Raw genomic sequence first — 14846 nt, forward strand, 5'->3', positions numbered from 1 at the left:
AATACAGGTGGATTTAGGACACAAAATGTTGGTAACATTATAAAATTGTTTTCAAGATGATTTAAATAATAAGTTAGAGTTATTAAAGAACGTACCAAAATTCATAAATAAATTTGTTTTTATAAGAAAAAAAACTCATTTTATCTAAAACAATACTTCTTGAGGTATCAAACGTATACTTACTTTATGTCGTTGAGGCATTTAATCCACAAGGTAATATCTTCTCCCAGTCGACCATACAAGGTCTCGGGTTGCAGATCCCATAGGGCTTGATAACTATATAAAAAAAAGATTAATTAGCACTTAATACGAATGTTGCCTCCTCTGGGCGGATAGAATATGTTAACATTTCGACGTAATTTTACAAAAGTTTTAAAGAAATTTTCCTATTAATACTAGAGGCTAAGTAAATGAAAATTTCTAAACCTCTTTATTCCTTTGCAAATTGACACGAAATTAAAAAAAGGCAAAACATTCAACATGCAATACCTATTACTTTAGGGGTTACAATTGTTTTATAGAACAGCGGGAAATCGGGCTTCTGATGTTAAGTCCTCCGCCCATGGACTCTTGTCGTTGTAGTTGACTAATTTTGGCCATTGAGTTACCGCCCAGAATAAGAAGGGCAGCCTGTGCATCGATCACTGGGTGGTGGAGGACGCCCAGGCGGGGATTTTCCGCTGTTAGCGCGTGTGGTACCCCCCTGAGGGTAGTTTCTGTTTCTTCTGCACATTAATACGAGACTTTTTACTCACCGTAGCCATTCATCGACATATTCTCGTACTTGCGCTATTTTCTTCTCAATCGCATCATATACATTCTCGAGTGGCGAAGCGGCTCCCGGCAGTTTGGTGAGTAGGTTTCTGTACGTAGCTGTTTGTGCGCGAGCGACTCCTACTTGATACCTGAAATGCACGTTTAATTTTGTTTAATGACATATAACGATTCCAAGTGACAATCAATCACCATAACAAATACTACTATAAAGAACAATGGTTCAATTCAAATTGTGTAAGTACTTCAAAAAAAAAGTAAGAAAAGTTTTGTTTCTAATTTATGACATTTTATTTATGGTGGTGAAATAATTTTCAAAATCAATTTTAAAGTTTTAGCAACTTCCTTAAAACCAACTACTACGAGTTATCGCTCTCGTTACTTTGACTTTTAAATGTACAGACAGCGTGAAGCGACGGTCTAGAATAGTGTTTCATCACGTGCCGCCCACACCCTACAGCAGGGGCAATCCGAAAATGGCTTCGACGTTTTTCATTATATCTTTTGAAAAATTAGTTACTGGTTAACAATTTCTACAACTAGGGCTTTCTTAATAAAATCTATCATTTAAAGAAATATACAAACCTAGTACTCTGCAAGCGATGCTGGCTGGTAACAACAGCCTGCCAGGCGAACATCTGCCGCATTAGCTGAAAACGCGCCTCTTCCAGCGACGGGAATAAGTACATTTGCTGGTTCGTTATACGCACTTCGTGTACGACGCGAGCGATCTGTATTCATAGAAAAACGCTTTATTAGATTTTATTAGGAATGGTAGAAATATTTTCAGGTTAGTAAATACAGAAGGAATAAAGAAGTTCAACCTATGAAAATAAGTTTTAAAGCTTTTTATTACTGATTTATTTGCGTTTATTTGTCTTACGGATACCATCATACAAATTATCACAAATTGGCGTAACAAATTAACTAACATTATAGGCGACTTTAGCAGAATATTACAAGCATTATAAGAGCAGTGTTTAGTGGCTTCAGCGTGCGACTCTCATCCATGAGTTCGTAGGTTCGATTTAAGGCGTTGCTTTTTAAACGTTGCCCTACGTGATTTATTATTTTATTTTTTATGGGCGACATTCAATATAGGATAAAGTTAAATCTAGTATTGACGTTCATCTATCTATTATCGAGATATTAAAGTGTATTTGATAGAACAATATTTTTTTCTAAAGCTAGATTAGTATTAATAGGAATATGTACATACACTGAAAATTTAATTTTAGAAAAGCAAAACAATACCTCTGGTTCACCCCCAGGTTTGTGTGTTGGCTCAGTGGGAGAGTATGTATCCATAGACAGGTCCATCTCGTTCGTCTTTCCAAGTAATGCTGCGGTCCAAGCTTCAATTCCAGCTTGTAAACGAGCAGCTAAACTTTTTTCAACCTATAACAGTAATTTGTGCTAAAATCATTTTAAATGAAGACTATGTTATTTGATCTATTTATTTTGAAACTATTTCATCTTTTGTTACACGAGAAACTACACACATACTTTGTTAATGTTCAAGACCAATTTGAGTCTATACTGTTCTTGTACTTTACTAACAAATATATTACCTCTTCGTCGAGCCGCTGCACCCACAGATGTAAGTTGCTGTACTGTCTAAGAGATAATTCATCAATGGCCCTCTGCAATCGGCTGAGGATTTCCGCGAGGCTTTGAGCGGAGTACGGGCACGTCTCCAGAGAACGTACGTCTACAGATATTTGCTCCTCAACCGCCAGAAGATCTTCAACCTGTTAAAAACGATGTCATTTATAGCGTTAAAATCATCAGTTAAAATGAAGTCCCATTACTACAAAACCCTTTGCACTAAAATTTGCGGACGCTTAATTTCCACAAATCTAACCCACCTAAGCTGTTGGACTTACACGTTACGAATTACCAATTTTATTTACTGTAATTCATTGTAATTTATAAAAGAATGTATACGATTTTAATTATTTCGACTACGTATTTGCGTGTTGTTCCCACGAGAATGTAAGTGCGTGTTCCTATTTCACTATGCCTCCTGCTGATAGAGGATCTTTGACAATCTGAGACAAATCTTTGTTTAATTTATTGATGTGAAACATCTATAGCCGCACGTAAAACCGATTTCTGGCGTAGCGACGCATGCCGTGGCGACGCGTCGCCGGCATGTTCGAGCGCGGAACAACAATAGATGCTGTATTTATTAGATATCTTGATAATGTTATGTCCAATACTTTTGTAACATACTTCAGCTACCATCGACCAATTGTCACAGTAAAACCGTCCTCAGAGGCAACATCGAATATAACTATTACCGAAGTCACTAATTAAACTAATTGAGTAGTCACAATTTGAAATAAATTCGTAAATTTTTGTATTTAATGAAAATAACTGTTTATTCAATAAATAGTCATCGATATCTGGAAAAAAATCGTAATATTTTATTTTATCATTATGACATATTTAGTTCCTATCACAATATGTTCTTTTCTGCATATTACTTTTACAAAATAATGTTTATGTTTCACATCTGCCAGAAGAATTTAGCATTAAATATTTATTTCTTTATGGACGTTCATAATTTAAAAACTGTAGAAAAATTCAGCTACAAGTAAGTGAATCTTTAATAAATTCATTTCACTTTAAAACCTTTAAAAAAATGTTTTCATATAAAAAGCTATTTGGGTAGAGTATTAAATTTTACCTTTTCTTGGAAAATAAGAACAACTTCACTCAGTTTCTGCACGTATGGATCGAGTTTGTACGACTCCCATACAAGTGCCATCCCCTCCGATACTTGGTTCAGCACATCTCGACGTAAACCAGCCACCAGAGGAATTATAGATGCCTTGTCGCGTATCTATTACAAAGTATTAAAATTATAATCTTTATATTCCAAAGGTAAGAAAAACAAAAACATAACGAAAGCTAAAACGTTTCACAAAAATATAAATAAAGCTATAATAATGACTGAATATTTCCTTATAGAAAAAACAAAACATTATGGTAAAACACATGCTCTACAAATACAAATAAATCTACCTTTGTATGGTTCCTATTATTTAGCTGCGTGAAAAAATACGTGTTTTAGTGACACCTACATTATTCATACAAAATATTTATGACCTTTAAAACGTATGAAATATCTATTACTACGTATAAATATTTTTTTTATGTATTTAATAATAATCAAATTCATTTATTGATCAATGATTTGGTGTCATCTAATTTGTATTTTGTTTTCTAATGTATATAAAGCTGATCGTTTGCTATGTGCTTTTTGAATTTTGTGTGATTTAATTCTTTAGGTGTACTGACCTTTTCCAACGTCCGTTCGTACGTACGTACGCTTTCTATGAGCGAAATGGCAAACGGGTAAAGTTGGTTCGCTTGATGAGCTTTGTTCACGATCGCTAGAGGAACTCTGGAAGGTAATAGATTATTGTTTTAATGAAATCTATTAATTACTGTATTAAAAACTTGGTTAAGTATAAAACAAGGCTGTCCTTTTGAGACTATTCATATAATTTATAGGTAAATAGATAAATATCTTGAAACATACCTGAATCCCAAATTTTTCAAATTGCGCACTTCCTTGTACAGCGTGATGATTTCGGGCAAAAAGTTAACTTTCAATTTAAGTATTGTAGCTCCAGTTTTAGTAGACCGAGCGCGGACTGTCTCTATGGCGAAGATACGGCCTGATACGCCTAGATTGCGTTGTTGTACCTACGCAAAGCATTAATTGATTTTTATACATAATTTTATATCTATAATATATACACATGAAAATATCTTAAATCTTTAGTTGTGTTTTATGTATGTAACATTTAAATTCTACCCAACACAATTTTCATTCACCTCTGATAACACAATTTCTAGTGTCTTAATAATTTTAGTTTTAAATGGTGTTAATATTTATTCTACAACATTTAATTCTCATTTATATTCATTCAAATACCTTTAAAAACCACGCTGGTTTCAATAAAGTAAAGCAAACTTTTATAACCATACATAGCAATACCGAATAGTTACTAAAGTCGTCAAATTCGAAATTTCTTTGTGAACTTTAAAACAATAGTTCACTCACTCACTACGGCATATATTTATAAAATCAATTGTGTTTAGAAAGTATGGAAAAAGTTGATAAACTCCACGAACCTTTCGTGACCATTCGTCAAACACTTCTTGGGTATCGAGTTTAAGTCGGAAACTGTCGCCATCTGCTTTTAGCTTTTGTCCTTCGATGTGGTTCTCCCAACCTTTGCCTATGAATTTAAAATTATATTGATGAGTGATTGGTAAAAACGTTTATTTTTTTAGTTACATTAGGCTTTACAAAAAAAATTCTATAAAAGAGTCTTTCTTATATAGATTATTATATTATAAATATATTTACGAAAGGAAACTATAAAATATTCATTCATGTTCGTACACTGAACTTACCAAGTACATCTTCAACTCTCTTCAAATAGGCTGTCAATTGGTGATCGATTTGCTTTGCCCAAATAATAGAACCAGCTACAGGTGGCAGATCACGTACCAAAGATAGTCGGGAGCACTTCGATTGAGGATATTGCACCTGGATTAAATAATATTTATATTAAAATGGGAAGCCCCTATTATAGTGCAAATAATAAATTTATTTATTTATTTTCGTAATAAGTTTTACTGAAAGCAATTTAAGCTTTGTGTTTAAGCGTGCACATAATGGATATGTAGCATATACATATTATTAATGAATTAAACATAATATAAAAAAATTATCTAAAATTTTCATATTTACATTTCAAATTTATTTTTATTTAAACTTTATCGATACGCGCGTATATTCGTGCGTGCACGTAGGGAGTAGGTCGCTTTTTACCTTATTGTTGCCATTTTGGGCATCTTTAACTTTTAACAAACCACAGCTATTTTATAATGTAACATATTGTGATTATATTATATTAAAAAAATATACATTATATTGTAATAGTTAAAGCATAAAATCAATTAAACAATTTCAAAATGGTGGTAATTTCGTCTATGCCATAGGTCTTATACATATATTATATATCATTTTGTATATAAAATCGCTTAAAAAAATCAGAAATCTGAACCCGAGACACATAAACAAATTTAGAAACAAATCCTAATATGTTTATCAAAATACGGAAATTAGTACCTTAAACTTTTCATGAAGTTTCTCAATGTCGTCCTTGACACGTTGAATGAGTTGTGTTTGATATTCCCGTATGGCACCTCTGATGTGCGGACGGACGAACAAAGCGTTGAACCGAGAGAAGATGCGGAACATTTCGTTGGCGTTCTTTGCTGTACCCAGTTGGTCTCTAAGGTGTGCTGTTATACGGGTCTCAACGCGATCTGGAAATTCATAATCATTATTCAAAACCATTTTTTTAACCAAAGAATTATCAACATTAAAACAATTAATTAAATCCAATGTAAATAAATGATTTAAAAAGTCCAAAATATACCAATTCTATCTTCATAACGTCGCACTGCCGCCTCCCACGCATCGCATCCTTCGCGAGATATGTCCAAGCAGTCCACTTCCTTCACGTTCTCGTAAGCGAGGTTTACCTATAACAAATTTAATATTTCGATGATACCTACGTGATAATGAAAAACCTAAATGCTCTTAGTCATAAACATAGTATAAGAACGTTTTGCCGATAAATTGCAAAGTTGATGTAGTTTATAAACAAGAAACTTTAGTAACTTATTATTTTATTATAGTTTAACTCGGACATCTGTAATTTAATACATTTTATTTTTTCTTTACTCACAGTGGTTGCCTGGAAGAGATCGCTAGTAAGCGATAAGGCCGCCAGTTGCCCTCCTTTTCATTTAATTATGTTCATTTTTTTATATTGTAGTGTAACAAAGAGTAAATAAATAAAATAAAATAAACATCTGGAATTCCATGGATGTATTTACATGTTTCAAAGTACTTATATGTTTAAATTTACTTGCCTAGTTTGAGGATGATTTCTAAGGAGCCAAATTTTTTATTTATTTTACTGAATAATGCAACTACACAAATATTACCTCAGCAATGGCATTGGCATCTGCTGCATCCATGGGCAGGGAGTGGTGTTGAGCTGGTTCTCCACTACCGCCAGTATCAGCTGCTGGAGTTGCTCGAGGACGTAGCACCTTTAAAATATATTTAATAAACTAACAATATTAAAACATTGGGGTACCTTTCTTACAAAAGCAACCATGTTTAGTTGTATTCTAGTTTTATTAATATGGAGACTGTCAATTGTTAATTATATAATAGGAATAATACTAGCCATTAATTCAGATTATTTTACAAATGTAAAAGAAAATGTGTTTAAATTACACGTTTCTATTTCAAACTTCTTCTAGGTATCTGTGTGTCGTTTTTAGACAAAGGCCTCCTCCAAATCCTGCCATTACTCTCTGCACTGTTCTACTCTCATATACCACCTGTTGTTTCTTTAATTTGGTCTATCCACCTGTTAGTTGTCTCTCTTTTTCGTTTGCTGTATCTTGGCCACCAGTTTAGTACTTTTTGTTCCTGTTACCATGTGCCCCGCTCATTTCCACTTTAGTTTAGTTATTTTTATAGTAACATCTGTTACTTTAGTTGTTTTTTTTTAAAGCTGTATGCTTTATTTTGTCTATTCTTTTCTTCCCTACCATTCCTACCATCGTTCCATCGATCTTTGAAACACATTTTTTTTATAACCGAGGTTTATTATGATTTCCAATAAGTATTTTTTTCAGCCATACAATCAAGGAATAGTTTACTAAAATAAAACATACCCTCAACATAACAGTGCGAAGCTGCTCGTGATGCCGACGGAAGCGTCGCATATGCTCCATACGAGCTTGAAGACGCTTGTGGGACGGCGAGACACGCCATACCATCTTAAGGTGCTCGTCTCGCTTTTTCTTTACTATATCGCTATAATAAAATTAACAAATATAATGGGAATACACAACATTTCTATCAAATGGAAAAGATGTAAGCAGACAATTGTTGGTAGTACTACTATAACAGTGGTACTTTGCGGTGAGTTATGGTCATTTAACAAAATTGCTCACTAGTCTCTAGACTAGCGCCACCCATAGCAGCAAAATACAAAATCGTAAGACGGTTTCATATAAAAAAACTAAAGAAAATATATTTATATGGTAAAAATGTATATGTATCTGAATCTATTTATTTGTTTGTTGACATTATTTTCATGTTTTCAAAATCCTTCGTAATTAAACCATGCTTGAAAAATAAATAAGGCTTATAGTTTTAACTAATATTCATCAGTCACTTCTGTTCACAGCTTAAGTACAATTTCACAGGAAGATTGCATAGGTTAAAAGCGTAATTCAATTAATGTACTGAAAATTGGGTATCATTTTGGTCTAACGAGATTATAAGTTGAGAAATCAAAATTATGTATTTTCATACTAAAGGAATATGAAAATCAACTTACCGCAATAATCCCTGAAGTTTTTCATATTCGTCATCCCAGCACGAAAACACTTCAAAGCATTGCGTCATTACTCTTTCGAAGTCTTCAAAGGGGATGTGCATCAAACGCCGGGTACCTAGAACCTGTCAGAGGATAATTTTTAATTGGATGTTTGTTACACTTTTTCAACTTGTGTACGACTTAACCCATTTATAATGTATTTTTGTCGATAAATGTAGTTGAATCAATCTAAATTCGATGATAGCCTTTTAACTATACTTTTTGACATGTATGTAATAATATATAACAATCTATACGTAGTTGGTCCCAAAGTTCCGTCACTGGCACATTGTTTTTACATTTTGAACAAAATTTTATAAAAAAAATAATGCATTCTATTTTTGAAATTAAAACTTGATCAAACTTTTGTGTATATTTAATCGCTTGTGATCTAAAATGTCTCATGTATAAATATTGAAGAAAGAACACATTTCATGCAATTTTTTTACCTTGAGTAGTTGTTGTCCAAGATCACGCGAGATAGCTTCAACAAGCCTCAGCCCACGTTGGATTGGGTATTTCGTGGATCGGATCTTACGTAGATGGGAGAATATTTGTTGAACTGCCAATCTGAAAGTATGGGAAATATGTAGTGTCTTTTGAATATTTAGAAATAAAAAAAATCACTTTGTTCTCATATATTTATAAATGATTCTGAGATTTGTGTTTTATAGCTGTAGTATGAGGTCCAATCTATTTGGTCTGTTTTATTAATTTTGTATACAGTTTTAACACAAATATATGTTGGTGATACGAACTACACTGGGTCATTTAGCTTTATATATTTTTACATAACAGCGAGAAACGTCCTCCATGCAATATTTAATACATCCCGAATCTATTTATATATTAACATTTCAAGTCATTTTTCTATGCACACCATTTTATCATCGAGAATTAAAACTTTATAAGAATATCTTTATATTGTAACAAGAACAATATTATTTATGACAGGCTTTTATGAATAAAAATGTTTAGAACATACCTTATTCTTTCAAGTTCAGTAGCACTGAGTAAATCATTAATTGGAAAGTCTTTCATGAGTGGGTTGTAGTCAGAAACAGTAGCAAGGGCTTGTTTTAGACCAGTGTCAGTATCAAATGAGACTGTGGCATGGAAACGCTTGCCATATTTCAAGATCTCCAGTGTTAATGCAACCTGTTAAAATGGTATTAGAATTATCAATATTAATATTTGACTTTCATTAAGTACTATTTAAGAAAGACTGGATTATAACATATAGATGATGTTGTAAAATAAAAATATTTAATACATTTGATAGAACTATATAAGAAACGGAATATATTAAAGGTAAAGTATCTATAAAAATCCTTTTTCCAAATCTAATTTATCTCGGCTTTATAAATGGCTTAAAACTATTATGTGTTTGGGCTATAAATAAAAGATATATTATTCTTAATTAGAAATAATATTGAGTTACCTCAATACTTTCTCTTTTTTCTTGAATGCGATGCAGGGCTCTCTCCAAATTAAGCCAAAACGAGATCTCCTGAAGGGCCGTGCCATTTGATGGGTCACGATCAAGTTTAGTCACCTATAAAATAAATAATATATTGGATAATAAATTTTTTACTGTCTAATAAGGAGTATGTCAAATTCAACTGCTGTGGGTAGAAATTGTAAGTAAAAAAAAAAAATTATATTACCTTTTGAATTTCTTTTATCCAACGGTTTACTCCATTTTGTAGCTGATTAAGAAATGTTGAATCTTCTACCTTATCACCAAAATCGGCCACACGTGGTTTTCGGCCCTCATCTGCAGCTCTAGAATAATGTACAAATAGTAAATATGTGTCTTTGAAATTAATATTGTTAACATGTATTAGGGCAATTCACTAAAAAGTTTTTTGGTTATCCATTAGTTCTGTTCAGACATCAGAATCTTTTATATAAGCTGTCAATTTGGTTAATTAAATCAACATATAATGTAAAGTTGGCCAGCAAAGCCAGATCAGAGTTAATGTCACCAAGTATTCTTATTTATTAAAGCAAACTAACCATAGAAAATTCAAATATGGAGGATTACATTTAGGTATTAGTGCTGTAGTTTTGGCAGCTATTTAACGTCTATGTTTGAAATCTTAAAAATAATCTACCTCTTTATGATAGCAGCTACCAAAGGATGAACAGGCAGAGTTATTTCTGGAATATCAATGTTCTGTTGAAGGTGTAAGAGACCCATTTCCAACTCAGCTATTTTCTTTTCTACAGATGGTGCCATTTTGTCTCCATCCCTGTAAATATACAATTTACATATTTAAAAAAATTCTGTGTAATTGCATTCTTTTACCTAAGGTATTCATTCATCGCTTCCTGTTCATTTGTGTTTATGGTGAGAAAAAAAATATGGATGAGGACTGTTTAATTTTAATGATTAAGTGATCAAAACTGCAAAAAAAAAGTAATTGGTTTATCACACTTATAAGGTGATTAAATTTTCTTTAAATCAAAACAAAAATGCTATCATAACTGGATATTTTGATTGCTTTTCAATCTAAGAAGTGAATATACGAAGTGTGTCTGTTGATAGTATGATATATGAACATATGGCTGATATCAAGCTTTTGGAGAAGGCGATTACTGCATCCTATTTTCTTTAACACCCTATTCAAATACAATCGAAAATCGAAAGAATTTATAAAAATAATATACATGTTTCAAATTATTGCTTCAAAATGCAATGCAAAATGCAAAATCATTTGTAACAGAACTTATCGCTGGACTATGTATATTGTATGGATTTTAAGATTGTAAATTAGCAAGTTGGCAAGAGTATGCTAACTTTTGAGGGAGCACAACTATTTAAAAGCCTGCCTGCATTAATTACATGTGCCAACAAGGTAGCGGCAATAAATTATATTATATGATTAAGTGTGTTATTTGTTAAACTACTATATTTCTATTAATCATTATTATTGTTTAATGGTCAGTGTATATATATAAATGTTCCTTTAAAAGTTGTAATATAAATAAAGATTCTATAACTATAAATTAGGATAAAATAACTTAGTTAAATGATTTATGTTTTATATTGACTAAGTTATGGAATTTTATACCTGTCAGCTCTTCCACTCTCCTTTACATAGCTTTTAAAGAATGGAGCCATGGTTTTGCTAATGAAGGCATGTAGAGTTTCATAAGGAGACCCATCAGACAAATTGATAAGGCGGAGTTGACTGTGGATAGACTTATCCGCTTCTATCACTGCACCTCTTTTGATACAAACCAATGCTGCCACTCGTGGTGATGTAAAGTGGACCTGTATACAAAATTTGCAATTTATTTACTGTGGATTACAACACTAATACATTTAGTCCAATCAAATATCTAGAATACAGTTTCCAAAATGTTTTATTACAGATTAGTGCCTTCATAAGGCATTAAGTATATTATACTGCACTGCTTTAAGAAATAACTACAGTAATTATTTCAAAGATAAATTATAATATGTACCTCATTGCCGATCTGATAGGTAACTGCCTCCTTTTCCTCTTCACCTTCTGTTGGCTGTTCACTGTCATCTTCTGCAACAAGAAATGTTTCTACAAATTAAGTAATATAATCAAAACTTATAAGATTTATCATTTACATAAACAACGTCATCACTCCTCGGCTAGTGGGTGGGCCATTGTTTCTTACCTTTAAGGGAAAATCTCTGTACGTACAACGAAGAGACTTGAAAATCGGAAATAAACTTTCTAATGCAATCTTGATTAACTTTATCGTCTAGAGCTGCATTCAATGCCGGTGGCACGATGTCATCCTCCGGTAAAAGTACCGTTGCAGCGCGACGAAGGTAATTTGCGAAGTCTTGGAAATCAACGACTACCACATTTTGCGCTTCTGGGGCATTTTCACTCCCATCAAGGGAGTCTCCCATGATTTCAATAGATTTGTGAAAAACCTCTTTAAGTTGTTCCAATAAGAAAAATCAATATATCTGCAACTGCACAAATGACGTCAGTACCAGCTGCAGGCTGTAGTGCAAGTTGTAAGTTGTAACATAGTGACATTTGACAACTGACTACCACATTCAATTTGACAACAGCATAATTGACAATCATTGGTGGCAAACAAGGGAGTTTAGTCAAGATGTTTTAAAATTTGTATGAAACTTACAGTTCCTGTCGACAAATTTTCATACAAATTTAGTTTTCGACTTTCTACATAAACTACTGTTAAGGCTTCTAGATAAAGGCACCTGATAGATAACAGCTAACTATAGATAAGCTTAGATGAAGGCGAATTGTAATTCGTCAGACCGGAAACAACAGGAAACCAGTACTGATACTTGAAGTGTTCTCTTTTACTTTTACTAATATTTTATCTAATTGTCTACCATTCTGCTGTCATGTTTGTATATAATTATTATTTCTCTATAAATCTGTTTCAGGATACATCAAATACTCTAATTTAATTTATATGTCTCATTTCTTCATTTTTGTTTCTAATCAACTAATGTATATATTTATTTCTTAATAAATAAATAAATTCAAACCCCCTTATTCATAAAAACTCAGTCAGTCTAATAGCACGGTTTACTAAACTTTAGTTATCGTCTCTCTTTTTACTACAGCGTAAACACAACTTGACCGAATGAGGTAAAAAAAAATTTTGAAGTTTAACTTCGTTGAAATAATGCTAAACATTTTGGCAAGTGCTTGAAATTATTAATTTAAATTGATTTTTTTTTCTTAAAATTCTTAATAGAATTGAAAATAACAATTTGAGTAGAATCTATGGTCACCAATAAATAATATGAAATGGTTTTTATAATCTTGTCAAATAGCTTATTAGACCAAAATTTGTTTTTATAAGGGATAATAGTGTAGTTAAGCACATTTTTGGTGTTTTGGTCTTTGGTTATCAAGGCAACCACTTCTTATAAAGTTCCCTACATCGCTACATAACATAAATCTTGTTATGTTATGTGCCGATACCAATATGGACTATATATATATTGTTTATGATTAAGCTACCGAGATACTATTTTATTATATTGTGCGAGCAGAATGCAATTTAATTTTTAAAATGCATGTTTTAGGTAAAGGCGAATTAGTCCATTGAAATGTTCCATGGGCTAAACATTTTTTACAGGACGCAATTTTATTTATGAGACATGTAGGGGGATCATTATAAGCTTAAACTCAAGTTCGTGGGGTTGACAATCTTGTCACCTGGTAGCCATCTTGGAGAAAGTGGTGAAAACACGTTTTTGGCTATATCTCCTAAACCATCCATCGTACAAACGTACAAACCCCCCCTACATGTCCCAGAAATAAAATTGCGTCCTCTAAATTCAATGGACTAAATGAATTTTTAGGAAATATTTTCTAAACCTATATTATTCTTCATAGAGATAGTTCATACAGCAAAGCTTTGTAGACTTCAATTAACCTTTTCAAAAAGTTGTTTAGACGTAAACATATACGTTAGGTAAGTATTTCCTGTCAAAAAGCTACCCTTTAAAACTCTTTATAACAACCTCTTTCCTTTAACGTAATTTTCAATGGAGTTGCCGTCCAATGCTTTTCTTTATTCCTCATAGTCAACAAAAAATCTGCGTATATGATAATACATTGGCAAGCAATATTCTACCATATGAGAACGTGTTTAAGTATACTTTAGACCGGAAATGCCTTCGTTATAAATGATTACGGAGGTGAATATCGGCAGAGCAGGCCATAAAGGCAGTGATTCGAGGAGCGTTTCGACAGTTAACAAGCTCGCTGTAATAAGATATCGGACATTCTATCATAGTGGAAAATATCTCCGTTATGTTCTATAGAACAAAGCTTTTATCAAATACACTAACAACCATTTTTATTCACGGAATTTATAGAATTCTACGAATAATTAATCTTTTAGAACCTTGGAGTCTTGTTGAGAACGAAAAAATTATATTTACAATTATTGTTATAAAATAAAATATAAAGGAAGGTAATATTTATGTTTTAATAATTGGTCGGGTTTGCTCAAAATGGTTTCTGAACGGAAGATGTGTATTCTGGGAAGAAACCTCGTAATACGATACATTTCTTCTTCAAATAATACAGTGTTAAAGACGATTGCATGAACAACATTAGTCAGTGACTTTAACAGTGATGCCAACTTCTACAGAATTTCCCCCTTGGACTAACGTCAAATATATCGATTAAAAACCCCTAAGGTTTTAAAGTAATTTCAAATATGCATTAAAAAAACATTCAAGATTAATAATAGACAATTATTTTGTTCTTCAAGTATTATAGCTTTTTGATATTTCAGTTATAGCCACACTTGGAGTTTACATTTGTTTGTCGGTTGGGTTCGAGGCTTAATATAAATGAAATTGTACATTTTTTAATAAAGAAAAAAATCTTGAATAAAGTTCCCCCTAAAATAAATATATACCACCAGAATGTTTTTATTCCCCCTAAATTTGGGGAGACACCCTCAGAGTTGGCATCACTTCACTTAAGAAGTTTTTGCATGCACTACTAGATGGCAGGAGTAGTTTATGAGATAGTATGACGTTTTAATTTGCTTTTTTCTGATTGGTTCAACTATATTCAA

General features: G+C 32.3%; 1 protein-coding gene across 9 annotated transcripts in view; it reads right to left on the bottom strand.

The window, feature by feature from the left end:
* Positions 1-12267, bottom strand: part of LOC123706896 (dynein heavy chain, cytoplasmic) — a 51656-nt gene extending 39389 nt beyond the window's left edge. For 3 of the 9 annotated variants that reach the window (XM_045656489.1, XM_045656484.1, XM_045656485.1), the window contains exons 1-24: positions 11931-12267; positions 11745-11833; positions 11348-11550; positions 10388-10525; positions 9938-10055; positions 9712-9825; positions 9256-9428; positions 8720-8840; positions 8232-8353; positions 7561-7702; positions 6817-6924; positions 6243-6348; positions 5930-6129; positions 5209-5344; positions 4924-5030; positions 4325-4491; positions 4081-4186; positions 3805-3828; positions 3467-3622; positions 2346-2525; positions 2029-2172; positions 1360-1505; positions 756-905; positions 184-276 (exon numbers count right to left, since the gene is read on the bottom strand). In XM_045656489.1, the coding sequence (XP_045512445.1) occupies positions 184-276; positions 756-905; positions 1360-1505; positions 2029-2172; positions 2346-2525; positions 3467-3622; positions 3805-3828; positions 4081-4186; positions 4325-4491; positions 4924-5030; positions 5209-5344; positions 5930-6129; positions 6243-6348; positions 6817-6924; positions 7561-7702; positions 8232-8353; positions 8720-8840; positions 9256-9428; positions 9712-9825; positions 9938-10055; positions 10388-10525; positions 11348-11550; positions 11745-11833; positions 11931-12171 (3284 nt within the window). In that variant the 5' untranslated portion in view covers positions 12172-12267. The remainder of the gene's footprint in view (positions 1-183; positions 277-755; positions 906-1359; positions 1506-2028; positions 2173-2345; positions 2526-3466; positions 3623-3804; positions 3829-4080; positions 4187-4324; positions 4492-4923; positions 5031-5208; positions 5345-5929; positions 6130-6242; positions 6349-6816; positions 6925-7560; positions 7703-8231; positions 8354-8719; positions 8841-9255; positions 9429-9711; positions 9826-9937; positions 10056-10387; positions 10526-11347; positions 11551-11744; positions 11834-11930) is intronic. The other 6 variants (XM_045656492.1, XM_045656486.1, XM_045656491.1 and 3 more) reach the window with 3 other exon arrangements.
* Between the last annotated feature and the right edge of the window lie 2579 nt (positions 12268-14846).

This window comes from Pieris brassicae, chromosome 3, assembly GCF_905147105.1.
Source record: "Pieris brassicae chromosome 3, ilPieBrab1.1, whole genome shotgun sequence".
NCBI classification, from domain to species: domain Eukaryota; kingdom Metazoa; phylum Arthropoda; class Insecta; order Lepidoptera; family Pieridae; genus Pieris; species Pieris brassicae.